This window comes from Haliaeetus albicilla, chromosome Z, assembly GCF_947461875.1.
Source record: "Haliaeetus albicilla chromosome Z, bHalAlb1.1, whole genome shotgun sequence".
NCBI classification, from domain to species: Eukaryota; Metazoa; Chordata; class Aves; order Accipitriformes; family Accipitridae; genus Haliaeetus; species Haliaeetus albicilla.
This window is the reverse complement of record NC_091516.1, coordinates 22,954,851-22,981,783: the sequence shown is the minus strand read 5'-3', so window position 1 is coordinate 22,981,783 and position 26,933 is coordinate 22,954,851. Positions and strand designations below refer to the sequence as shown.

The following is a 26,933-nucleotide window of genomic DNA, read 5'->3' as shown; positions in this document are numbered from 1 at the left end:
TAGAATTCAGTGTAGAAAATATTTAAAGATGCCTTTGGTGGAAAACTTACATCAGGATAAAGAATCATCTGGTCACCATGCTCTTCTGCAGTGACAAATGTTCTACCAAGAAAGTCTTGGTCCAGACTATACATACAGATAATATCGTTAATACAAAGCCTATCACTGAACAGAATGTTGAAATTTAGGAGAGAACTAGCAGTTTAACAAAAGGACACATTTACAAGATATTAAAGACTTGAGACTTCTCAGCAATGGGTGTCACTCAACAGACAGGCAAACTAAAACTATCTGTGGGATTTAAGTCTAGATAGGAAGAGGCTGCCATAACACCACTGTGATCTTCCAGTATGCTATTCTTTCTACCTAGCACAACATCTAGTGACTTTCTCAGCTCCAGTAGATTCTCCATTGCAAAATCACTAATTCTCAAAATCTGTTCTTAAGCAAAAAAGATAGGAAGATAGACAAATTAAGAGGTTAGGGAAAATGTACACAGTTCCTAAAGTAAAGTTAGCCTTGTTTTCATGCTTACATAAACCTTTTCCCATCTGCTGTTCAAACACCAGTCTCAAGTCAGGCACACAGTGTAAGTGGCATTCATCAGTTCAGCCTCTTCTGCGAAACAGATGTTCAACGTTTTGTTAATCCAGTATACAGAATTCACAGCCTAAGTGGGATGTTCCATCCCTCAAAAATGAACTTGCTCAGAGTGTCAGTGCTGTTGAGACTAATAGCAATAATCAAAAAACCTTACTTCAAGTTCTTTTTTAAGTCGCTCCTCTCGTTCAGCACTATATTCAAGCTCATTGGCCTGGCGCCTCAGCAGCTCAGTACAATCATTGTGTTCCACCTCCATATCTTTCATTTTCTTGCACATATTTTGCAATGCGTTATTCTGCTCCTAAAAATAATAAAGCATTAGAAGATGCTTTTACTAAGCTAAAAAATTATAGTAAAAAGTTCAAAAGAGGAATATTTTGTGAATGGAGACTGCATCAGAACAGGTTATTAAAATCCAATGTGTTAGCACATGTCAACAGAACAATTTACCCAACAGCAGACATGCTCTTCATTCCCCACCAGGTAAAATGTGTTGGTTCAAAAATCACTATGAACATGACCTTCTGCGGTAATACTAATCAGAGCCAATTCCCCACAGGAAATCTTACCCTCTAAAGAGTACAAGGCTGCTCTTCCAATCTCTTCTCTCTTCCAGCTCAACAGGAATGATGGAGGGGTAAACAGTTAAGTGCATTTGACGAAATGATAACATAGGGACAGTTGCTCTATTTTGTTCTGGTTTTAATTGTTAGAACTTGAAATTGAATCTGACATTTTTAGAAATAGTTACTCCCGTAGACTAAATAATGTCCATTTCTGCTCTTCTGAGAAAGACTTTCTTCCATCTAGAAACTTAATTACTTTAAAAATATCTACATGAACTCTGAAGTTCTCAGTAGAATAAAATAATCAAGCTGCTCCCCACTTCAATTTCTGCATTCAGAAGTTGAACCAAGCTACAGGCTGGGATAATTACTAACACTACAGGATTCAGCAGCTCTGTGGAGTCACTGCTACAAAAATCCACATTCACACCACACCAGGCTCAGAGGAAAGTAGCCAAATAATGAACCCCCAGTAGTCTAGTGTATACGTAAGCTGGAGATCCCAGAAGTTTCAAAAAGAAAAGCTTTGGTCTAGTGGACAGGAATAAGCTTTTCTGTAACTAGCATCAGAAACAAGCTATAAATCCAGTGATTTAGTTGGAGGACCTTTGGAGACCCAATTTGTTAAAATTACTTTCTGTGTAAAATACAGAAAGATTACAATAAGTCCTCCTGTTCATTTACTCCTTTTCAATATCATGGCAAGAGACATTTTATGAAAATAAACCAGCTGGTCTGCAATTCTGCTATTATTTTTACATCACATAATCTTATTCCTAGAAATTACTAATCATAAGGCATCTGCAGAGCAGGGAGGAGGAGAAGAAATTGAATTATTCATATAGAATGATTCTTCAGAAGACTGAAGTCTGACAGAACCACGTTTATACATTAAGATCAAAGAAATACTAGTCTTTTCCAAAGTTTGGAAAACAAATTTTAGAAGTTCCTCCAGATTTACGGTAGAAAGTTTTGGCCACTCAGACATTACACTAAGGGAATTATGACTCTTCTACAGTGCTAAGTGTTACCAATTAGTAACTGAAAAATTAAGTTTATTTTCTCTTTTCTTTCATGCGCAGGCACTATCGCTTGATTTTTTTGGCATCCTCTGAAAAGATAACAAGGACCATGTATGTGAAACAAATGTGAAGAAAAAAATGGGAACTTCAGTAAATCAATGTATTGCAAAAATAGTATTCCTGGATATGGACCAAATTTAAGCTAATCCTCTAACTTTGCCTGTAATATAAAGCCAATGCACAGGTTTCTTCCCATCAGCATGCTAAAAAAAATTTTTAATCATTTTTATATAAATACACAATTACTCCCACTCTCTCCACACTGGAAAGATACAGGGATATTTATCTCCTCAGGTATATCTTCCAGGTATTAACAAAAGTGAGCTGGAAAAAGGCCACATGAAATAAGTAATACATAGTTTGCTGGAAAATACTACATCAAGACTTAAACAAATTTTATACTGGAATAGTAGTTAACATTAATCAGACTAAAATTGACAGGAATACATCAAGCTTGTTACACAAGTCAATATGAGTTGTAGGATGGATTTCAGAATCTTAAAGAAGCCTCCAAACTTTTCAGACTTGGTATGAAACTGGGCAAGACTATCCCAGCAGTCACCTGGACTTAGAAGGTTCAAAGAGAAACCTACTTCACCATGTAAAAAAAAAAAAAAAAAAAAAAATATATATATATATATATACACACACATGTATACCTGCATGTCATATACACACTTACTCTCTCTATATATTTGCTTATGAAAAACGTGGCTGATTTTTTTTTAAAAAGTGGGTATAAACAACATGATTTCACAAGTAGTCTAAGGAAAAATGGAGTGCTTCTGTGAAGGACTATTATATTCTGACTAACCACAAGGTGATGCTATTGCACTTGCTATTGAACTCTACGTCTCATGAAGTGGATGGCATGCTAAGCACACCCAATTGAGCACACTGCAAACCTGCTAGAAAGCAGAGAGGATTACTTTCTCTCCTTATCTTAGAGACACATTTCAACAGGTTAAGCTGACTTCATTTCCATGCCTACCTCAGCATTTTCATAGCCAAGTTCAGAACTACAGTTCATGAAGTGCAGCTTTTCCAATGAGGATTTGCATACATACTTAGAATCTCATTTCTATGTACATATTAAGGCCAAAATTGAATTCACTTTACGTAGCTTTCATTTCATAACTCAAAATAACTATAAAAGTTATTTAAAACAGGTGTGTAAATACACAATGCAGAAGACTGGAACACATTTGAAGTCATAATTTATAAACCCAGATTCTTCTGATATTTATTCCAAGATTAAATCAATTAAGCTTCCAAGCAACAACTAAGGCAGCCGAGTCCATATTTAACATTTATTTATGTTTTTTTTTAATTTGCTGGAAAAGTCCATATTTAACATCTATGTATGTATTTTTAATTTGCTGGAATTTCATAACTATAGATAAAACCTATAACTAGGGTGATGGGCAGGGAAACAGCTACAAAAGCAAAGTGGGAAAATGGAACAATTTTACTACTGAAAGCAGGTTAGGAGTTGACACCTAGTAGTGAATCATGTTTCCCTTAAGAGTGGACAATCTTCTAGCTTTAATTTACCAACCAAACACCTGCCTCTGCAGATCACCTTTACTTCTGAATATGCATCCATTGACAGAGAACACTATGTCCCAAGTAATCCACTGTTCCTTCAATCTGAGGCCAAACATGACTTGAGAGCGTGTAACTCTCCAACATTGCATTTTTTATACAGTATTAAACTCACTGAATGTGGCTTCTACAAAACACTGTATAGAACAGAAGATGAGTCCATTCCAAATCCTCCTCAACCTAACTCAGCCTATTGTCAGCCAGAACTCAGAGCCAAAGCTGCACTCTTAGCCTACTTCACCTGGCAACTTAAAAAAAATAGCTTTCTTCATAGCCCATACCTAACCCTTTTTTAAGCATCAACTTTGAATGAAAACTGCATCATGTTTCTGTAGGTTTGAGGACCTTAGGGTGTCACCTGTCCATCAACTCCTATGTTTTTCTCTGAAGCCTTCTCCTTCCCTGGCTTTCTCTTTTTCTTTTTTTTTTTTTTTTTGTTTTGTTTACCTATTCCTTTATAGTTCTCCTATCTGTTCCTTCAAAGCACTGTTCAACGTATCCACAAAATTACTGGGGAGAGGAAGGAACTTACTTTTTGTCCTTTCAGAGAAGATCCAGTTCAGTGGGATCCTCTCCACCATCAGGGCTACTGGTCATTAAGGTAACAACAGAGTACAACTCCTTCTGCAGCCCATGCACAGAAACACTACATATCCACACACTACCTGATTTCTACTTCAGGTCTCATTATTGCACCTCTCTTTCCAGCTCTTGCCTTCAAACAAACAGCTGAAGAGTCAGTACACAGTACTTTTGGAATACACGTAATTAAGGGATTCTCTCTACCCTGTTTTTTTAAGAGCTGCTCCAACAAGTGCCATATAGCATCTGACCAACAGCACCATGATGTAGTACAACAGGTAGGTTGGCCATCAAACTGCCAGGTAAGCACTGTTTTGTGTCATTTGGGAAGACTGCTTGGCACTGTCTCGGCCTGTCCCAGGCTTGGAGTTGACCAGGCAGGAAGAAAGTAGGGCTAATTTTCTACTGCTTAACCAATGCCCAGACCAACTGAGACAAGTCTGCCACATCTGAAGAGGAGCTATAAAAGAAGAAAATAGCAATATTGAAAAAGAAAAAGTCTTGCTGAAGAGAGTCAATCTCTTAGTAGCACTCTGTTCTCTGCGTATGTCATGCATATGACTAAATGGCTATCAGCCTTAACAGAGCCTCTGCACTACACTTCTTTAAAAGCATAAAGGATAACTATAGCTGAATACATTCTTGATTTTCCTCAGATGGTATTATTATATTGCTAAGATATTAGGTAATTCAGTTGTCAATTAAAAAGTTTAAAATTATTAAATTATAGTTGTGAATTGTCTGTGCCCTGTGGAGCCGGTAAAAATTGGGTATGTTAACTCAGCACTTCCACGCCATAATACTGCTAGATTTCTTTGAAACTTAATTCAGTTTTGAATAGCTTGACTATATAAAAAAGTGTAAAAAGAATTTTGTATTTTTATTATTTTTTACACATTTAACACCTAAGGGATTTATGCATACCAGTGCAACTCAACTTTGAAAATTACTTATATCATGAAATACAATGAAATTAGTTATCTGAAGAATAAAAACCCTCAGTCTAAAACAGATAATAAGGCCATCTCTTAGTATTAGATGATTTCTTCCTAACCAAATGGCAAAATTTCCAACAACAGTCATTTTTCATATGTGGCATGGAGCGAATAATGTACATTGCACAGCTGGAAATGCCATCACCACTATTTTGAGTTCCCTGACAGTGTGTAGTGTCTGTATTATACACATGATTTTGGTGTTTACAGGCTATTAGATGTCAGACTGGGGGAGATAAGAGGCAAATGGAGTCAGAAGCTAGGTGTTGGGTGCCCCCAGTTTTACTAACTCAGCTTTGCACAACAGTGCAAATGGGCCTCACTACCACTGGTAACTTGGTTTAGGTGTTTACCATGAAAATCAGCCACAACATATTCCATCAAAGCAAGAAATACTGTGACACAGTAAGTGTAACTTTATAAAGCTATATTCTTCAGAAGTATTCTGCAGTGTTTAGGTATTTGGGGGATTTTTTTTCCCTAAACCAGAACAACCCCAACCCACCACACACTTTGCACCAGAAAAGTTCCAGCCATCATCTCATGCAACTTTTCAACTATTAAAATATCATACCTGCAAAACACTTTCTAGTTTGGTTCTTTCCTTAAGAAGCAATTCATATTCACTGTTGCAAGTTTTGCGGATATCATCCTTCTCACTTGCAAGTCTTTGCTGTTGTTCTTTCCACTTCTGCTGAGCAATATGAAACATTTTCTCACTCTCTGCCACTTTCTGCTGAAGTTTTTCATTCAATACTGTTTATAGAAAAAGAGGAAGAAGACATGTAGCACTGCAAAGCATATTCAGAAAAAAAAAGGTGTAATGATTGTCAATTTTTCTGTGTATTGTGATATCTTGTGGAACATTGCAATATTAACACTTTGAGCACCAGAGAGCACGACCTTCACTACAAAGAAACAATCAAATTTTGTGGTCCTATAGCACCTTTCACACAAGGACACAGGAATGCTTTAGAGCTTTTTATAAATTAAAACTCTTCTCCTCTGGGAAGAATAAAAACTTGAGGCAACTCTTTCATGTGAGGTCTCTACAGCATGGAGGACTTAATTTCAGATTTCTACAATATTTGGCCAGCTTATTTGCCAATGTTTATTTGATGTAGGTATTAGTCTGTATCAATTAATTTTGAGCTCAGTTTAAGTGACAGTAAAGATAGGCACCTGCCCCATGAAAGGGACTATAGGAAAACCTAAGGCAGGTTGGGCTAGTGAGCAAAGACTTAACTTTTCCAAGGAAATTTACTGATGCTCAAGAGATGTAAATCTTCAGCACATTAAATGCCTTGAGAGAGGGGAACACTGTATATACTTTTCTGTGAAAGCTTAAATGCTGCAGAAAGCTTCATTACCTATGCCTATTTATTTAAGCAGTTTGACCAGCAACTTTGCTTTATTTTACATACTAGCTTTCAGATGCAAGTACTTTATATCGGCTTTTCATTTTGCTGAGTACAGCTACCTACATCGGCATTTAAGTGATCACCACTTTCTAACAGATTTTTATTTCAAATTCATGCCAGTTTTCTGAAGTTTCTTCCCTGTTGGAGAAGGATAAAATGAACAGAAGAGGCACATTAAGATGACATAAATCAGTGGACACAATGATGGGAAAGGACTGTCAGACAGCAGAAAGTTAAGCCTCAGTGAGAACAGCAGAAAAACAATTTGGAGGAAATACTGAAGAGGCCTAGCTACAAATAAGGCCTTCTGACCAAGAAGCTAAGTCAGGGTCACATCAAAGCACCAAATGAGGTGACATGTGACATGGGAAAACAAGCAGTAAGTTATAAACTGCAAAATAATTGAGAAGCAACACCATGATTATTTAACTTCTTTGGCACCTGTCACAGGAGAAAAAAAAGAAAAAAACATTTTGAGAAATTTCAACCAATGTAACAGTTAACAGACTTCTAATTCCCGATTCTGGTATTGAAAGAAACTAACACACACAGACACACACACACACACATTTAGGAAAACATCCCACTGCAAAACCTATCCTACCCCCTTTTCGTTCTCCAGTCCCATCACCGCATGGTAGCCCAGTCCCTTCAGGAAGGTGCCAGGCAGCACAGCAGACTGGGCTCACTGTGCTGCGGGTCCTCCATCAGCAACAGTCCCTTCCGAGTCCTGCCTCCTGGTGCCTGCATGGGCAGTCACTACTTCGGCCCGGCCCCAGCCCCTGCTCAGACTGCTGCTCTGCTCCCGTCTCTCCTGCTGTTTCTCTTCTTCTTTTTCTCTTCCTCTTGGCATTTACCACCCTTTCTGAAACACATTTTGGCAGAGGCACCAGGTACTCTCCAGTGGGTGGTTTGGTGCGCAGCGCTGGGTGGGTTTGCCCGCTGCGGAGCTGGCCAGGACCAGCTCTGGGCAGGCCCAGACCTCTTCGCTCCCACACAGGTTGCCCCACAGACCCACACCTACCAATGACACCTGCCAGCTGGGCCCAATACAGCAGCCAATGAGTTTGCTGAATAATAAAGTGAATCACAAAATGAAAATTAAAGTATTTTAGAATAAACACACACACACACACAGTTCCTAAACTGGCAAGCAAACTAGCAGTAAAGTGAGCATACACAGGATGAAACATAGCTTTCCTCTAAGTGAGAAACTAGCAGTTCAAGTCTTCAGCTTGCAATCACAAGAGAATTTCCAAAGGGAAAAAAAATGCCTTCTTCCAGTTTGCAATCCAAAAAAAAAAAAAAAACCCCAAACAAAAAAAAAACTAAAAAACCCCCCCAAAAAAACAAAAAAACCCCAAAAATCTTATGTGTTCTCCAAATGAGTGAAAAGTTCAGCTTTCTAATTATCTTAAAAAACACCTGGTTCTTTAAGTATTTGTAAGTTTCTTCAACGCATAAAATCTCCACAAGGAGCACTCTTCATGGAACATTAATGGTTCAGCACACTCACAAATACATCTCCTACACTAGACTACAAAAGTACCATACTTACTTAAGTAATTAAAAATGCACCTCACTTACTTGTAAGAATAAGAAATCTCTCTCTGCTGAGGAAGAACAAGGAAATCTGAGTTTCTGAATACAAAACTAGTAGGGAAAAAACGTCTAGGTAAAAACCTTCCCTTCCACATACTACTGTCATAACATACATGTTCCATTACCTACAAAAAGAGAAATAAGGATGATAAGAAGAAAAGAAACCAGACATGAGCAATGACAACAATTGAAACCTTTGGAAAGATGAAACAAAGCAGCAGCATGATGAGAACCTCTGGAAAAAACTTCTTGGAAATAGTGCAAACAAATGAACAGGAATGGACTTTTTTTCTCCCTGAAATAGAAAAGAAGAACTGCTGGGCATAGTGACAACCAGGATGTGGAGACAGCCACCACAATTACAATTCTGTCCAAGGACAGCAGTGAAACAGGGAACAACAGAAGGTAAAAGGCAAGAGGAAAGAGCATTGATAGGTTTAGCAGGTTAGTTTTAATTCACACGTGCAACAGCAGGAGTTTTGTAAACTCCTATGAGTTTACAAAAGCAGATGGATAAGAGACGGGAAAGCTAAGAGCGATCCAAGAAAAACAACAATAACTAGAAAATTTAATTAAGTCACTGCTTCTCACTTGTCTTCCTGACTTGGAACTCACTTAGTCTTTGTTCCATGTTTGCTTTTTTTGAAACTTACCTTGCAGTTCCGCAAGTTTGGTTTTTGCATCACTTAATTCCTCTTCTGCAGCATATGTTTTCAGACGAGCATCTTTTCTGGCAATTGCCAGTTCATACTCCAGACTTTGTCGAAGAGCCTCTCCTTTCTCAATTTCCGACCGTAATTTCACTAGCTGGCTTTCACAGTTGGACAGCTAGAAAACAAATTGTTTCAGAAAACTGGCAACAATGGTCCTCTGAAAAAATGCACGTTACAGAAATATACCTACAGAATATTTTAAAAGATATTTTGAATTGCATTTACAGCTGCCTTCTTATTCCACTTGAATTTGAAATATAGTCTTGGAAATGCACACTTATGCAGATTTTAAGTACTTCTACTGGTTTTTATGCAAACTGTTCCTATTCCTTGTTGTGGTTTAACCCCAGCCTGCAACTAAGCACCACATAAATGCTTGCTCACCCCCCAGTCAGTGGGATGGGGGAGAGAATCAGGAAAAAAAAAGTAAAACTCATGGTTGAGATAAAGACAGTTTAATAGAACAGAAAGGAAGAAAATAATAATAGTGATGATAATAATAATAATAAAGTGACAATAATAACAATAATAAAAGAATTGGAATATACAAGACAAGTGATGCACAATGCAATTGCTCGCCACTTGCCAACTGATGCCCAGTTAGTTCCCGAGCAGTGATCTGCCCACCCCAGCCCCAGGCAACTCCCCTCCCCCGTGTTCGTGCCCCCCCCCCCCGGTTTCCATAACATCACATGTTATGGAATACCCCTTTGGTCAGTTTGGGTCAGCTGCCCTGGCTGTGTCCCCTCCTGTTTTGGGTTTGTGTGGCGGCATTTTGGTAGCAGGGGAGAAGGCTACAGGGGTGGCTCCTGTGAGAAGGTGCTGGAAGCTTCCCTGGCTCCAGGTCAGACCCACCTCTGGCCCAGGCTGAGCTCATCAACGATGGTGGCAGCACCTCTGGGAGAACAGATTTATGAGGGGGAACCTGCAGTGAGCAGGGGGATCGGAATGTGAGAGGAACCCCTCTGCAGACACCGAGGTCAGTGCGGAAGGAGGGGAGGAGGAGCGGGGGAGGAGGGGATGACCCCGCAGCCCGTGGTGAGACGGCAGGCTGTGTCCCCCAGCCCACGGGGGGGAGCGGGGGAGCAGAGGCCCACCTGCAGCTGGGGGAGGACCCCACGCCAAAGCAGGTGGATGTCCCAAAGATGGCCGTGACTCCGTGGGAAAGCCTGCACTGGAGCAGTCTGTGACTGAAGGACTGCACGCCATGGAAGGGACCCATGCTGGAGCAGTTCATGAAGAACTGCAGCCCGTGGGAAGGGCTCACGTTGGAGAAGTTCATGGAGGACTGTCTCCCACGGGAGGGACCCCACGCTGGAGCAGGGGAAGAGTGTGAGGAGTCCTGCCCCTGAGGAGGAAGGAGCAGCAGAGACGACGTGTGATGAACTGACCCAAGCCCCACTCCTGGTCCCCCTGCGCTGCTGGGGGGAGGCGGTAGAGAAAACTGGGATTGCAGCTGAGCCCAGGAAGGAGGCAGGGGTGAGGAGGAACGTGCTCTAATGTTTGGTTTTATTTCTCATTATCCTGCTTTGATTTGATTGGCAACAGATTGATTTTGCTTTTTTCTGCAAGTTTAGTCCGGTTTTTGCCCGTGACCATAACTGGTGAGTGATCCCTCCCTGTCCCTGTCTCAAACCACAAGCTTTTCTTTATATTTTCTCCTCCCCATCCCAGGGAGCAGGGACGGGTGGGGGAGCAGTGAGTGAGCGGCCTCCTGGTGCTTTGTTGCTGGCTGGGCTTAAACCACGACACCTCCCAACTTCTTGTGCCCATCCAGCCTTCTTGCTGGCTGGGCATCAGAAGCTGAAAAATCCTTGACTTAGTATAAACACTGCTCAGCAACAACGGAAAACTTCAGTGTGTTATCAACATTATTCTCATACTAAATCCAAACATAACACTATACCAACTACTAGAAACAAAATTAACTCTATCCCAGCCAAAACCAGGACATTCCTGGATAACTTTCATGTACCTTAAACATACCCCTCTATTCTTTCAAAAATACACTATCTTAAGGAAATAAAAGTCATCATACTGTTATGTTCCTTCCCTCCAAACGAAAATCTGCAGCAACAGAAACATTGTATTCCATAGGCAATTTTCTGGTAACTTTCATTAAATTTAACACTTGGAGAAACAGTCATGTTAGGATGCTAGACTATCAGACATGTAGTAACACACAAGTATACATATGAACATAAAATTCAGTCCAATAACGTTCAGTAGTCAAACAGAATGCCATTAAATTTAACAGACAACAAAGAACAGAAAATGCTTCAAAAAGTGATCTTATCCAGATTAGGAAACATAGTCTATTCTTTGCTGCCAAAAACTGGGTCCAGAAAATCAAGTTCAAGCTATTTCAACACCAGAAGGTGGAAAGTAAAACATATATTTCTTCAGAACATCTACAAAGTAGTCCCTTGACTTCAGTAATAAGTAACGCATGTAGGTAACTTGCACACTTTCATTATCTGTAACTATACAGTAAACGGATAGGGGAAAAAAAAACCAGTCTCTCAAGTAGTTTATCTACTTAAAATGCAATCTGACTTTGTGGTGCAAACCACAACAGCAAAATGGTGCAGAAGATCCTTGTGGACCTCCAGCTTTCAAATTCTCAATGTAAGAGGTGGTTTGCTTGGGTTTTCTTAAAATCCGGATTAATTCCAGGGATCCATTTTTAAACAATCACCCCACAGTTGATGGGGCAATGAGAAAATAACAAATTAACTGCAGCACAAGAGGAAGTCATTGTGGGAAAAGCAGGAATCTCTTAATTTGGGTATACACCCCAATAAATAAATGGATATAGAACAACAAATTTGGTTTATTGGCTGGATTTAGCGCAAAGCAGATGAATGAGCACCCACAACAACTGCCCCTAGCAAACTGCTAAGGGCAGAATTGTTACCCATAGTAGTAACAATCCTTCTGCACCAGCAGTTTAAACCAGGATATCAGCTGCCAGATTGGCATTAGCAAGTGTGGGAAGTGTTCCTACTGGCAACAAATCTGAAACTGATTCCAACTACTTCCATACTCAGTGGCCACCTTTTCTTATATATATCAGTGCGAAAGCTGATATTCAAGCTAAAGAAAAGATTAAGTATTTTCTTACTACTATTTCATTTCAATACTAATTCGCTACAACAGCATCAGGGAAAACCTTTGTAATGCAGGTAAATTATTTCCCTACGAATGAAGTTCTCATTAACATGTATGAAGTTATTGACAAACACATCACTACATTTGTACGTTATACATTGTTATAGTTACTGAAAACTGCAAATTTGCACAAGCTGAAACATTGCAAGACCACCAAAGGCTATCCCAGCTGGATTTGCTGTACACACACACAAAAATAGTGTACTAGGTTTATGAGTTGCAAATGATTTCTGCAGAATTAAAATGACACTTCAATACCCTGCAAAAAAATATAAATAAGAACTAAATAAGATCTTTTTATGAGACTAGATTCAAGCTGTGGCCTTTATGTATTGTGTCACCAGGCAATTTTATCTAATAAACTACTGGTAGTGGCAGTGACTCCTTTCCCCAAAGAAAATCTGCACTCTGCTTGGTGCAACTTTAACTATTAACAATGCCAGCAGAGGTGCTAAGAGCTCCTATGAACAGGTATGAGAGGTCTGTACAGTGCCACCTTGTTATTTTTCAGCTAATGACTGTGGTTTTGATACACCACACAAGAGTATTGTTCTAACGAAACAAGATTGCATTTATTCCAGGAGTTAAATAAAGCAAACAAAAAAGTCCTTACTTCTTGATTGTGTTTAATGGTTAAATCTAATTTTTCTTTTTTAGCTTGACAGAGTTTCCTTCTCAGATCTTCAGCAGCATCCAATTCTGATTCATTGCTACTTTGTAGTAACTGTGACTCACACTTGGCATTATGTAAGCTGCAAAATATGAATGTTTTCACAAAAAGTAAGTATACCTTTTAAGTTTTAATGTTCCCTTATTTCAATGACCATATTGTGAGCACAAAGTTCTAAACATTCACTTAAGTAAAATTAAGCCATGCAATTGTCATCACACTATTGCTCTTTGAAAACAAGGTTATACAGAATTGTTTATTGTGCAAGATACGAGAGATGTAGCAGCAGAACTTAAAACAGATATGCACTTCGGATTTCCTAAAGTTGATTTAAGCATAACATGTTTTTTATTATTTTTCATTATCTTTATTATTGATTCAATAAACTTTCAGGATGTTTAAAAACCATCATTCCAACCACTTAAAATAACTAGCAAGTTTTTGTTTGTACCCTGCAGTAAGGCTCATTTTTTAACATGCGTTACCATCTCAAAACCACCTCTGTCATGAAACAAATGCACATATGTGGAACAAAAATAACTTTTCCACATTTTTTATTCAAAGATATATACATTTAAACTACACACAAGCAAACACAGTACAAATTAAAGGTCTAGTCCTCTAAAATAACCTGTATCTTCATTTCCACTACTTCAGTTAAAAGAAAATCTACTTGGCAGTTAGCAGGATCAGCCCTTGAGCATCACAAGCAATATTAAAATAATCAAAACAAGCTTTTATATGTAGAATGAAAAATCAGTATAAAAACACATATTTAATTAAAATGAACTAGTTTAATAATCTTATGTGCAATTATTGTAACTTCAAACCAGGCAACTTTTGAATGATTTCAGGAGTTAAAAATCAGTTTTCACATTATTTTATATATGTCAGCTTTCACATTTTTTTATATATATAAGACTGGCTGCAATAATTAGTTGCTCCACACAAAAGCACAAGTCGTCAGGACCACTAAGTATGAAATATATTGTAAAAAGAAACATGATTAAATTAACAACAAATTTGGCATCATTTCATACAGAACTGAAAATACTAAAATAGCTTACCTTTGCCTACATGAAGTCTTAATTATTAGTTACAGAAATGACAGTCTGCCAGGATTTAATTATTTATTCTTTCTAAATAAAAAAATGACGACTTTACTCCTAGGTTTGTGCACCATTAAGATTTTCCACGACTGAGAACTCTACTTGATGAAATACATGTTTTCTCACAGAAGTTGACTAGCCAAAAAGGCACAAACATCATCAACAAGGGGAACAGTAATTTAGATTAAGTGTTGCCTCTAAAGACGTTACTAATAACAAAGGATGAAATTGCAGGTTTTTAGCTGCAGCCTATAAATATTTTATAATTTAATAAATACTAAGTCTACTTCCTTTTAAAAACAAGATGGACTTCATCTATGGCATCAGAATAATTGTGTGACATCTGTAATTGTACCACAGGGTGCCATGTGCTTAACACTTTTTATGTATTTAATAAATGTAGGAGATAAGGACCATTAAAACCTGCATGTACTGCAAGAAAACCACAGGCACATTATTAGCTTTCAATGTTTACTATGGGAGCCATACCCAAAGGAACCAACATAACTCAAAGGGCAAAAGGTCAGAAACAAGGTAAGTAAAATCACGTATCATTATTTTATGCAACTCCTAGCCACTGCAATAAGAAGATCTAGTGGTAAGTCAAGCAGGAAAGAAGGATATGAACAGCCAGAGAACCTGTAAACTGTATAAAAGCTTGTTTGTGGACATCAGATAATAGGTTTCGGAGACCTTTATTTTTCCATGGCTGGGAAAAACACAGATGAAAGAAAGGCAAGTCAACTTACTCAGAGATGACGCAACAAGTATCAATCCCAACTACAGATAGCTAAAGGCCAGGCAGCACCAAAGTTAGCAAGGCACAGGTTAGGGACTAAAACAGAACCTAGATTGAAAACTGGGGAGGACTAGGGCAAAGAAACAAGGGTTATGGAAAGGGTAATGATTTTGTTAGTTTGCAGGCAGCAGGGAGGTCGTTTTGCTTCTTTAAACCTGGTGATATTTAATACTTCTTGCATAGAGAGCACACTGAATGTGAAAAAGGGAATGAGTACTTTTTGTAGAGTAAATAAAAAAACACCTTTAAATCTCTTAAGTAAATTACATTGGTTTGTATGGCAATCAGCTTTCACGAAAACTGTTCATTCCAACTCCTTTATTAATTATCCAGGAAAAAAAAAAGAGCACAATAGAGATATCTACACAATAAAACTTACTCAGAGGAAAATTTAACTATGTGATTAACTGTTCTGCTTAACTGGACCAGTGGAAAAAAAAACCAAACAACCCCAAACAAGTTACAGAACATCACAAGTAATAGCAAATTAGGGACATTATAGAAATGAAAAGTGCATAAGAGCACTAAGGCACAACAGTAACTACTGGGAAAAAAAGCATTAAACACCTTTTTAAAATAGCATTTTCTGCATAGCTTCTAAACTCACAATGCCATTACTTAAAAATTAAATCCATAAAGCAGAAAACCCTATTATCGTTCTTAGTATAGAATCAAATTGAATCAGCCACTTTAAAAAAAAACAAAAAACAAAACAAGGGAACATTACTATGTTAACCACTTCATTATTTTGTCTACTTAAACGTTTTCAAATAAAATAGTGATTGTCCTTAAGAACTCTTATTTCTGTGATATTTCATCATCACAGCGTCGCCAGCACATGCAGTACTTCATGAAAGCTTCATAATACCTGTTGTAAGAGAGTCTTCCTTCCATATTCATATTACAAGTAGAAGTGCTACAAGCATATAGCTCTCAGAAGCTTAAATCAAAGACAAAACCACAAAAAAAAAAAAAAATCACTGGAAAGTTTCACAGCATGTATGATTTGCAGTCTAACAGGAATTCAGAGAATGCTTTGTACTTCCATTTGTATATCTTCATAGTTCATCGATCATTGGTTTTGAACTAAAATATGTATTTTACCTACAGCTTTTATCTAAGACACCATTTTTATTAGTACTTTAAGATTCTTCAAGAAAGCATATAAGCAGGTGAAATAGCTTTTGAGTCCTACATTGCAGAATGACTTTTTGTAACTCGAAAACTTTAAACTCACATGCACTTCAAAAGTCAGCTAGTTACAGTGAACATAGCACATTGCAGAAAAACAGTTTTTCACTAGCTTTTCTTCCACATCTAGCAGAAAACGTAGAGTCATTTTTTAACAGAGAGACATTTTCTTTCATTTATTACATAGCAGTGGAATTTTGCTAAACTTTCCCAGCTGAAGGAGTAGTCTGCAGTCTGATTTCCTAACCAAAGATCATATTTGTGGAATTTTGCTGTTCCTACATAATTGGCAGTTTTGTATTATCAGACTTCAAATAGTGCCAAATAGCTCTCACAGCCACAACAAACAGAACGAATTAAAGCTTACTTTAATTGTGCCAAAGATCAAACACGTATCAGGTTATAAAAATAAGAGCCATGTGCAAGACTTAAGGCCAACCTCTACTACCTCAGCTAATGCAGAAAACCATTCTGTAACTCCAGATCACCGTTCCTAACTGCAGACAGGAACTCCCTCTATCTCTAAGTAATGATTCCTACAGTTGTGTGAGAATTCTTGCACATCAGATGGCCAGTACACACGCCTTCAAGTAAACCTTTTCATATAGTGACTATATTGCATGTATTACACCATACCTGGTTCTTCTTCAGTCTGAATTACATAATTTCAGGGATCTAGAAAATAAACCACAAAAACATGAACCATATTACTAGACTTAAAAATACAGAAGTGGAGCTCACCATTTAGCTTCCGTGACAGTGTAGCTGACCGGAGATGACAAACTCATGATGTCCAATATGCAGCTTTTTAAGTCTATAAACTCTGGAAAATGAACATCTTCTTTGACCATATATACTTTTACTTGACAAGCTTCAAAGATTACTCTTTTCCATATCGCAAAAACATTAAAACCTGTAACAAAACCTGTAACAAATGCTTTAGTTTATTTGGCAACATAATAGAAGAATCATTTGTTAACGCTCACGAACACTCACCAAACAGTGTTACTACTATGTCATGTGAACAATTATCACCAACTGTAATGTGACATCAGTTTTAGTCAACAAAGAGGATTGTCCTGCTAGTTGACTAAACTTGAATATCGTAGACAAAAAAAAAATAAATAAAATTTGTAGAATATCCACTGCCAGGGTTTTCAGAGGGATGTCAATACAAAAAGTTATGTTTGCACAGATTGTTTCCCTGCATTCTCTATTCTCCTAAGAGGATGACAAACTCCATCTCTCTTCTAAATAATTCTAAGGGAGATAAATGCATGTACCATTTTTGTAGTAGGTCAATATCCAAGGTTTGCTGTCTAATAGCAGTCTTTAACATAGCAAGTCTTCTAACTGCTTCATAAACCTGGAACCTTCTACTTGAATGTATTTTTATTGTATTAGATGTATCAGCAATATTTAGGGGTATACAGGAGGAATACTAAATTAAACTATTACTCAGCTCATCTTTAGAAGAAGCTCACTAATTTAGTGTTACTCATAAAAAGAAATCAATACAGATAACATATTTATAACATAGACCTTAAAAAAACTCCTTCAAGTTGAATAGCAAACTCTTTTATGAGTTCTTTCCATTAATTAAAGCAAGGTTATATAAAGAATAAGCTGTATTCAACAGTGAAGATTAATGAGCTATGAAGGTTTGCTTTTGAACTCCACAGCAGATGGACATCCACACTAAAGTCCAAAACAAGAAACTAGCCTGGACTCCATCTTTACCATCTCTGGCTTGCAGCCACATGGTTGCCACAATCTATTTCCATTGGACTGAACACAGAAGTACTCGATGTAATACGTTAAACATAAGCTGATCTTGATTGATCCAGTAGCTAATAATCTAGAAATCTGAAGAAGAAAAAATGCATTTCTGCTTCAAACTGTAATTTTAACAAAACATGCAACAAGAATAAACGTACTATTTCTAAAAACTTTTTTTTTTTTACAGAAAAGCATAACAACTAGTGCCCAGGGTTATCATACTGCTTTATATTCAAACACACAGTTACTCCAAAGTGTCTTCAAAATCAAGTGGAGTAATATGGGAAGAAAAGTACAATGAAGGTTAAGTTTGCTTTGGTTTGTTAACAAAGAATATTTAGATGTATCATTTGTGATTTTTAAGATCTACCCATCAGAATTCACCTTGGCACATGTGTTCATAAGCCCCAAAACACATAACTACCATACAACTGTCACTCACACTCCTAGAGAAAGTAACACAGCTTTCTTTCCATCTCAACTGAGAAAATAGTCAAAGACCTCATTTTCAAAGTATAGACAAGTCTGTGGTACAATTGCTAGGCACATGTTAAGGCCCATTAAATTATTAGTAACTTGCAAACTAAAAACTCCAACTTTACATGAGAGAAGAACAATCCTGACAGAGTATTTGTAGTATTGTTCTCAACAAAGATCAATTACTTGAATAAAAAAATTTGTTGTATCAGGGTATGACAAACTATACCTCTATCGATTGTGCTAAATTTTCACACTAAGATGTAGGTCTGAACACTGACAAACTAGTTTTTCATACAACCCTTTTAAGCTTTACTGCAACCTACACCGAAAATCTCATAATGAACAGTAGAAAAAAATGTTAGTCTCAAAACATAATCAAAAGGTACTGTCACATCCACATCATTCTGCAGTTTTAAAACTTCCCGAAATTGCTCTTAAGTCACATCGAGGGGGAAGAAAAAGAAAATCTAAGTAACATTTTCTAGGAATGGTAGTAGTTTTGAATACACAACATTCCTCTGTTAAAATATATATCAATAGCTAGTTTATTAGCACACGAATGCATTCCAAAAGCATGCTATTTCACCTACAAAAAAAAAAGCATTGAAGTGGCATGTAACGGCTCATAGGGCCCTCTAAGTATAAGAAGTGTTTGAGGACTTAATATGTTTGACGGATACTCCCTACAAAACTCGTATCATATTCACCTCATGAACTTCTGAATACACTTAATTAACTTCAGCAAGGCCACTAATTTAGAATAGATACTAGGAAAAAATTCTTCACTGTGAGGGTAGTGAGGCACTGGAAGAGGTTGCCCAGAGAGGTTGTGGATGCCCCATCCCTGGAAGTGTGCAAGGCCAGGCTGGATGGGGCTCTGAGCAACCTGGTCCAGTGGAAGGTGTCCCTGCCCATGGCAGGGGGACTGGAAGGAGATGATCTTTGAAGGTCCAACACAAACTGTTCTGTGGTTGAGACTACTCAAAATAAATCTAACTACGATCTCAAGATGTACTACTTTAGATCATACAAAGCCAGGTGTAACTACCGTATCTGCACTGGGACCTATAAAAACTCCCCAGCAGTTGTTTCAGCCGAAAGAAGCACTAGATTTTCATTAGGGTAGACCAAAAATCTTACGCAAGCTAAAAATCAAAGCAACAGCATCGCTTCACTACGCTTACACCAAAGACGTCACTGGTTTAAGCGCACTCTGTACCAGTGGCTCCGCCGGTGTACCTGGCAGGCCGAAGTGACGTGCGGCGTGCCGGCAGCTGACGGGAAAGGGCCGGCGGGAGCCTCGGGCTGGGCGGCAGCTCAGGGCGGGGCGGCGGCCCAAAGACCACCGCCAGCGAGAAGCGAGCGCGAAGCTCCGTCGCCACGACCGGGCACTCCGTCCACCGACCGCCGCCGGCCTGCCGGTGCCGGGCGGAACGGCCTCGCGGCCCTCCCGCCGCCCTGCCTGCGCACCAGGCAGCGTGCCGCCGCCGGCGGGCGGCCAGAAGGACTAACGGTGCCGAGCCGTGCGTGAGGCGCCCGTCCCGCCGAAACCGCCCCCCCCCGCCGGTCCGGTCCGGCCCGGTCCCACCTGTCCGCGGCCGCCGGCGGGCCGCGCCGTCGCTAGGGCCCAGCGGGAAGGACGCGGCCCCGCCCCGCCGCGCGCCGGGCCTCCCCAACGGCGACTTCCGGCTGCGGCGGCGCGCACTGAGCCCGCCGAGAGCCCCGGTAACGCCGCCGCTCGGCGCGGGCGGGGCGCCGCGCATGCGCGGGGCGGGGCGCGCAGCTGCGGCCGGCGGCGGTCGTCCCGGGCTCCCGCCTGGGGCTCCCGCCTCGGCTTCCCTCCGGCGGGCCGGGGCCGGGAGCGCCGCCCGGCCGCGGCTCCGGCCCTCTGGGCAAGCGGAGGCGCGATGCCCGCTCCCTCGCGGCGGCGGCCTGCGCGGAGCGGGGAGCGCCGCCGGGGAGGCCGGGCGGAGGGGCCCGGCGCCCCCGCGGTTTCTGCCGCCCTCCCTCCCCGAGGGCTTGCGCCTCGTCCGGCGCAGGAGTTGCTTCGGGGCCATCCGGGGCTTCTGGGTGCGCGCGAGTCTCCTCAGCCGACGCCGGTTGTCCCCGGCCTCGGCCCGCCGAGCTGTCACCCCAGCGAGCGTCATCGTCATCGTCGGGCGGTTCTTAGCAGCGCAGGTGTCACCCCCGAACAGCCCTCTTCCTGGACGGGAGGGTGGCCGTGCCCTCCTTCCCAGAGCTGCTGGCATGTGGGCATGTTTGCGGCCGGGCGACCCCAGCCATGTTTTAGGGATAGCGAATCCCCAAAAGGAGATAATGGGGAACATACGTACAGGAAATGAAAACGACCGACTAACGTGAACGCCAGGCTGAGGCTTGGATGTCCTCAAATGCGGGGCGGCACATTCGTCGCCCAGATGACCAAGAAATGCGAACAGGTAATGATTTTGAAAGACCATGGGGCAAAATCGCAGCGGGGCCGCTGGCAGAGACCTGTAACAAGGTTACCACTCCCCTTCTGTTGGCCTCACTGCACAAATGGGAAGGTTCTCATGGAACATCTCCACTGAGAGGTTTCAGGCCCCAGATGCAAGCGTATATGATGTCAGACAGCAGCAGCACAAGAGGCTGAATAAAATCCACCCTACGGTATCCTAGAGACGTGGACAAGGTATTCTTCTGGAAAGTGTGTCACAGGCTGAAGGGAATTAAAACAATTTTACGTTAATATGTTCAATAACTACCATTGACATTATCGTAAGTACATACACATTAAGATGTGAGTAACAAGTGTTTTGAAAGGTACTTTTTATACATGCTCTTTCACTGTTGATACGTGACCTGAATTTCCACAAACCATGAGAAATCTGGGTCCTCTTGCATGAGCAAGATTATATTACAGCTATCACGAACCACACTTGGAAAAGCATCAGTAAGATAGTCTCTTAAAAGAACATTGGTCTGCACCTGAAGAGGAAAAATGTATCACGATGTCCATAGATTACCATGTTATCTAGGGTAGTATATAATCCACAAATGACCAGGTTGATCTTAGAAAATATACCGTCCAAAAATGACCAGGTTATTTGAGAACACTCTGTCCAGAAGATGAACAAGTCATTTAAGAGACAATAATATTATTGATGGATAGTGCACAGAATGGGCGCATATGGAAACACAGAAAAAAATAAATCTCCTGTGGGAAACTCAAGTATACTTGCCTGTAGAAGGGACTACTTAATTTACCTGTTATCAAAGTTCACCCCAAGTAATAGCGTAGGTAGAGACACATGAAGATTGGAAATATATAAGACTCTAGCAAGCTTACACAACTCTCAAGTTGTGTAAGGTGCTGTGTTCCTTCAGCACTGGATATGCAGCACCCATCGGTCTGACAGGCTGCATGTACTGTACTGCTGCTTATGTAAGTGCTGTTTTGTTATCACTACAGGGAGCTGTGTTCCGTTACCTATTCTCAGGTTTTCTAGGTTGTATTCAGTCTGGTAACCCCCTCTCCAGCTTTGGTGTGACTGTTTAATCTGGATGCAACAACTGGAAACAAGCAGAATGAAGTCTTAACCTTTCTTTGATTCAGACTTTTGAGTCTAAAGGTCTCAGATCTTGTAACATCAAAAAATCTACAGAGAAATACTATTAGCAATTTAAACTAAAGCATAGTTTATTTATATATATTTATAAAAACACATAAAAATTGTTGGGGTTTTTCTTCTATTTGGAATTCCCCAATAGGAGCAAAATTACGCTAAAGATAATTATTTATGAAATTAAAATCAGCTTGTATTAACCACAGAGCTGCCATTGGTGTCCTCACTCAGGAAAACACTCATACTGAATTCAGAGTACAGCTAATTGCTTTGGCTTACGGGTCAGCATGACTTAATTCGTGATTGCAAGTAGTGGCATAGCACTTAAGGTGCCCTAGTACTTTTTATTCTGAAGTTGTTTCCTGTTGCTTATAACTGCAAAAAAATACCACTTTGGGCTAAGATTTTCTAAGATGTGTGGTGAAGTATAGCCTGATACTGATATACTTCAAGGTATAGACTGAAGTTGTAATTGCAAGAAACAAAAAGCTCCATAATATTTTGCACCCTCTGAGGTAAGGCTCAAAACTTCATTTCTAGTTTGTGACCTGATCTGTATAACTGGCTTTTAGCTGTGGTTTTGCTGCTTCTGCATCATGCCAAATCAAAGAAGTTCTTTGCCCAAGTGTACAAAATCAGAAGATTTCATTATGTTGCAGTTCTTTTAATAACAGCATGGCATTTTTTTGCTGATCAAAAATACAATAGTGAACTGGGCTTCTTCCTCTCTGCTGTTGTCTGATGAGTAGTCAAAAATTGAACGTGATGAAAAGTGGCCTTGGCTAATGAAGAAATACAAATTACGGGATAATATAGAAGGAATCATAGACACTTAACACCATGTCTGCAAGTTCCGATAGGTTTTAGCAGCAAAACAACTTACCAGATACTGAATAAGATGAGTTTGCCCAAAATAGCACACGTATCATTTTTTACCTTGATCCACAAAAATCACTTTAGACAGAGTACTACTGCTGCATGCATGTAGCTAAACAAGCACCTTTCCTTCCTCCCACACTGAAAAATACATCTCACATATATATTCGCTGTCTTAGGCATTTCTTCACAGTTCAGGGAATATTTTGGTCTAAAACCTACATATATATTCAGGATATATGGGATTTATTTTACAAAGGTGGAAAAAAATCAGAGTTGTATCACACATGGAATTCAACGTTAACTTACTTTTTATCCTTCAGAGAGAGACTTGTTCATGATGTGTTTAGAAAGAGAGCTTGGCATTCCAGGAAAAAGAGAGGAGAACGTGGTGCTTCAGTGTGGGTCTGGCCTTGGCAGAGCAAGAAGCAACTGCTTCACTTGCAGACAGGATACCAGTGTGCTTGTCTGCAATGTGACCTAACCCACACCTGCAGGAAATCAGTTGGAACAGCTCTTTCAAACAGGCAAGCTCAAGACGTACAACTCCTCACAGGAAGAACAGTTTTTCACCTCCAAAGTTCACAAATGGCTTGTAACAACTTAATGCGTATTGGTGTACTCGAGCATCAGGTGGCAGGTCTGGCTGACGCTCTGCAGATTCTGTCATTCAAAATGAAACCGTTTGCTGAAAGATGCTGATAACGTCCTTAAAGTGTAATAGCATCAGTGTGGCACGTTACTGTCAAGTACAATGTCTGGATTACAAAATACACATTTTTTTTCCTTCCACTGTGCCTGTACTTGAACAGTTTGTCTTCAATCTTGTGTTTACCTAACATGTACAAATCAGCCAGATTACACACAAAATGTAACTTGTTCAAACAATTTTATTTTTCACTCTTTAAAGCAAATTTTCTTTACCTTTAAAAAATGCTTTAGTCACATTAGTCTCTTTTCAAGAGAGTTTTGTGTGAAACCAAGTCAGCTTGAGTTGCTTCCTTAATTAGAAAAAAAGAATTATTTTCAGCTGCTCTTCACTGATTTTAATACCAGGTGCAAAGCTTCTGATTCCTGAGAAATGTCATAGTCAAAAGACTGCTTCCAAAGGCTGAGGAAATTGGAATGTCCTCAAGAGATTCCAAAAGCATAGCTTCATAACTAAAATACGAACTTACTTAATCTGATATGGAAGACAAATGTAACTACGTGATTCAACAGAGTAGTGACTTAGCTAAGGGAATCCCTGCAGATTGTCAGTTCCTGCGTAGCAAAATATTAATATACACAGATTTTGCAGTACTCAACACTTTCTCACTTAGGAAAAAATATGAAACCTTATGTATTGCTGAAATAGGAATGATTCAATGCAGCAAAATAAAGACTTGCATATCTGCCAATGCAGGTAAAATTTCTACCGCTGTCAAACTTCCATCTCCCTCTAAACAATTCCAGATGAACACCTACCTTAGTCTTAATTCTTTTAAACAATTTTGCCCCAAGTGGTCATCCATTTGTGCATAGGAAGAAAGTTTTTTTCCAGTCTAGTACCTTGATGATCTTCGATTTTTCTGATGAGCTCTTGTCTAACCCTGTAGAAACTTGATGTTTATGTCAGGGATGTGAGCTTCACGACCTCCAAGAAAATCAACCAAATTCAACTAGTTTAAGCCATTGGAAAACTGCAGTTTGTTCATGCTCAGCACAGATGGAATGAAGTTTTGCAGTTAACATACATGAATGACCAGTTTGCATTTGAGGACTAGAGAGCCTTGAACAAAGCACAACTTGCTCTGTGGCAAGTGCAGTGGGCGTTTTGGCCCTGACTTGAGGTTCAGTATCAAAACCGAAAGTGCTAAGATAATTCTTCTCACAAGGACTTACCTTTGTCTGCAAGTAGCACGGAGGGCAGATGGCAGAAAACTGGCATGCAAAACTTGTGCATCAGAGCACATGCCAAGGATGAGCACTCTAGGACAAAATGGTCAGGTCTGCCCCTGTGAGACAATGTAATCGTGTAAGAAGTAACTTTTTGTGCTGGTAGGCTTACAGCTTTTTGCCGGTTTTGGCACGCATGTTAGCAGGCACGAAAGGTACAGTGACTTGCGGGTGGTGCTGTGTGGGACCAAAGCCACAGAGAGCTGACAGGCTGGCTGATTTTCGACACAGAGGGAGAAGAACTAGAACTAGACCCAACAGGACAGGCAGGCAGGGAGAAAGAAGCTGTCGAGTCAAAATCTGGAGCCAAGGTCTGCAGACAAGGGCAGTAACAGAAAGTCTGCATTAACGGTAATCCCAGTAAAAAAAAAAAAAGAAAACGCAACAGCAGTTAGCGGCGACTAAGCTGTGGGCAGGAACTCTGTAGACCGAAGAGGCTGAACCCGTGGGTTGTTGGGTGCTGAGGGGAGTCAAGACATGGAGAAACGTAAGCAGGCGAAGGGGACACGCGTGGCAGCAGGACGGGAGGAGAAGTGCGGGAAAGGGAGGCCTCTGCAGCAGGGCTCGTGGGGCGGGAGGAACACAAAGGGGCCGGCGGGGACGAACGCCCCCCGTCCATTTGACCAACGAGGGTGGTGATCTTCAGCTACTCCAGGTCCGTGAACGGGGCGACGCTCGCGGCTGGGAAGCGAGGGCCCCGGCGCAGGGACACAGGCTTAAGCAGCGTAGGTGACACCGGCTCCCGGCCGGCCGGCCGGCAGTCGTGACTGACTGAAGCGGCGCGTGGCCCCGGGCCAGGGCCTGTCACCGGGCTGCCCGCAGCGGGTGAGCGAGGGAGCGCCGGCCCGAGCCTGTCAGCCACGCTGCCACCGCCGTGACCCGACGCAGCTCGCCCCACTCTTGGGGAAGCGCGGGGCGAAGCGTGGGGCCGCCCTCGCGGGGATGGGAGAGCAAGCGAGGCGCCTCACGGCCGCGCGCCCGGCCCGGCCCGCCTCGCCGCACCCCGCCCCCCTCCGCCGCCGCCGCCGCCAGCCGGCTCCTCCCCCGCCCCCCCCCGGCAGCACGGCGGCCGCCCCGCCCCGCGGAAGGAGGAATGAGCCACTTCCACGGCTGAGGGGAGAGGGGGCGAGCGAGGGTCGCTCGCTTCCTTCCTCCCGCCTTCCCTCCCTGCCGCGGGGCGGGCGGGCCGCTTCTTCTGGCGGCTGCCCCGCTTCGCCCAGACGCGGAGGCGGGAGCCGAGCCGCCCGTTTTCGGCGGGGCCTGAGCCGATTCCCCCCCGACACCCCCCAGCTCCTCCGCCGCCCGGTTGCGGCGTGCCGGTTGGTGCCGCCCCGCCTGGTGGGAGGAGGGAGCGCGGCTGTGTCTCCCGCGGCGGCGGCGGCGGCTGCTGCTGCTGCAGGCGGAGGTGGGCTGCGGGCCGGGCGCCAGCGCGGTGGGTAGCGAGGCGCCAGACCGCCGCGGCTGAGGCGGCGGGAGGGAGGCGGGGAGGGCAGGTAGACGGGCAGAGTTTCGCTTCCGCGCCATCGCGCCTTATATGTGTGGGTGGGGGGGCGGGCGGGCGGCGCGTCCGTGTGGCGGGAGCCGTGCCGGCTGGGGAAGGGGGAAGCTTCGGCCGCGGCGGGCGTGCCGAGCCGAGAGCCGAGCCGAGCCGTGTGTGCGCGGGGGCGGGCGAGCGAGCGAGCGGCGGGCGGGCGGGCGCTCCTGGCTGCGTGCGGCCCGGCCCGGGCCGGCCCGCGTGGGTATGTGTGTGGCGTCGGTGCGGCGAGCGCGCCGCGGGTGGGGGCTGCGGGCGCGACCGTTGGGCCCCCCGGCGGGCTCTCGGCGGGGTTGAGGGGCGGGCGCGGCGCGGTGTCCCCCGGCTGCCGGTTGGGGGGCCGCCCGCCCTCGGGGAGCGCGCTGTTGATGTCCCCTCCTGTGTCGCCCTTGTCCTCCGCTCCCCCGCCCCGGTGTGTTTATCCCGGCAGCGGGACCTCGGGCGGCTGGCAGCGCCTCGGTGGTGGGGGCTGGAGGTGCAGACCCCTCCCCTCGGCCCAGTTCGCCTGGCGGCAACAGGCGTCACGTCGGTGAGAAAACATGAGCCGAGATTTCAAACCCGGAGACTTGATCTTTGCCAAGATGAAAGGTTATCCCCATTGGCCGGCCAGGG

General features: G+C 42.2%; 2 protein-coding genes across 6 annotated transcripts in view; one reads left to right on the top strand and one right to left on the bottom strand.

Annotated features, from left to right (window-relative positions):
* The window catches only part of CCDC171 (coiled-coil domain containing 171), a 155,933-nt gene extending 135,382 nt beyond the window's left edge, over positions 1–20,551 (bottom strand). For all 3 annotated transcript variants that reach the window (XM_069776854.1, XM_069776855.1, XM_069776856.1), the window contains exons 1-6: positions 19,957–20,551; positions 16,851–17,034; positions 12,954–13,092; positions 9,110–9,284; positions 6,008–6,189; positions 758–904 (exon numbers count right to left, since the gene is read on the bottom strand). In XM_069776854.1, the coding sequence (XP_069632955.1) occupies positions 758–904; positions 6,008–6,189; positions 9,110–9,284; positions 12,954–13,092; positions 16,851–17,034; positions 19,957–20,521 (1,392 nt within the window). In that variant the 5' untranslated portion in view covers positions 20,522–20,551. The remainder of the gene's footprint in view (positions 1–757; positions 905–6,007; positions 6,190–9,109; positions 9,285–12,953; positions 13,093–16,850; positions 17,035–19,956) is intronic.
* A 5,509-nt stretch (positions 20,552–26,060) lies between these two features.
* PSIP1 (PC4 and SRSF1 interacting protein 1) overlaps positions 26,061–26,933 on the top strand; it is a 35,186-nt gene continuing 34,313 nt past the window's right edge. The window contains exons 1-2 of one of the 3 annotated variants that reach the window (XM_069775813.1): positions 26,061–26,192; positions 26,752–26,932. In XM_069775813.1, coding sequence (XP_069631914.1) covers positions 26,861–26,932 — 72 coding nt within the window. In that variant the 5' untranslated portion in view covers positions 26,061–26,192; positions 26,752–26,860. Of the gene's footprint in view, positions 26,220–26,751; position 26,933 lie in introns of all 3 variants that reach the window. The other 2 variants (XM_069775812.1, XM_069775814.1) reach the window with 2 other exon arrangements.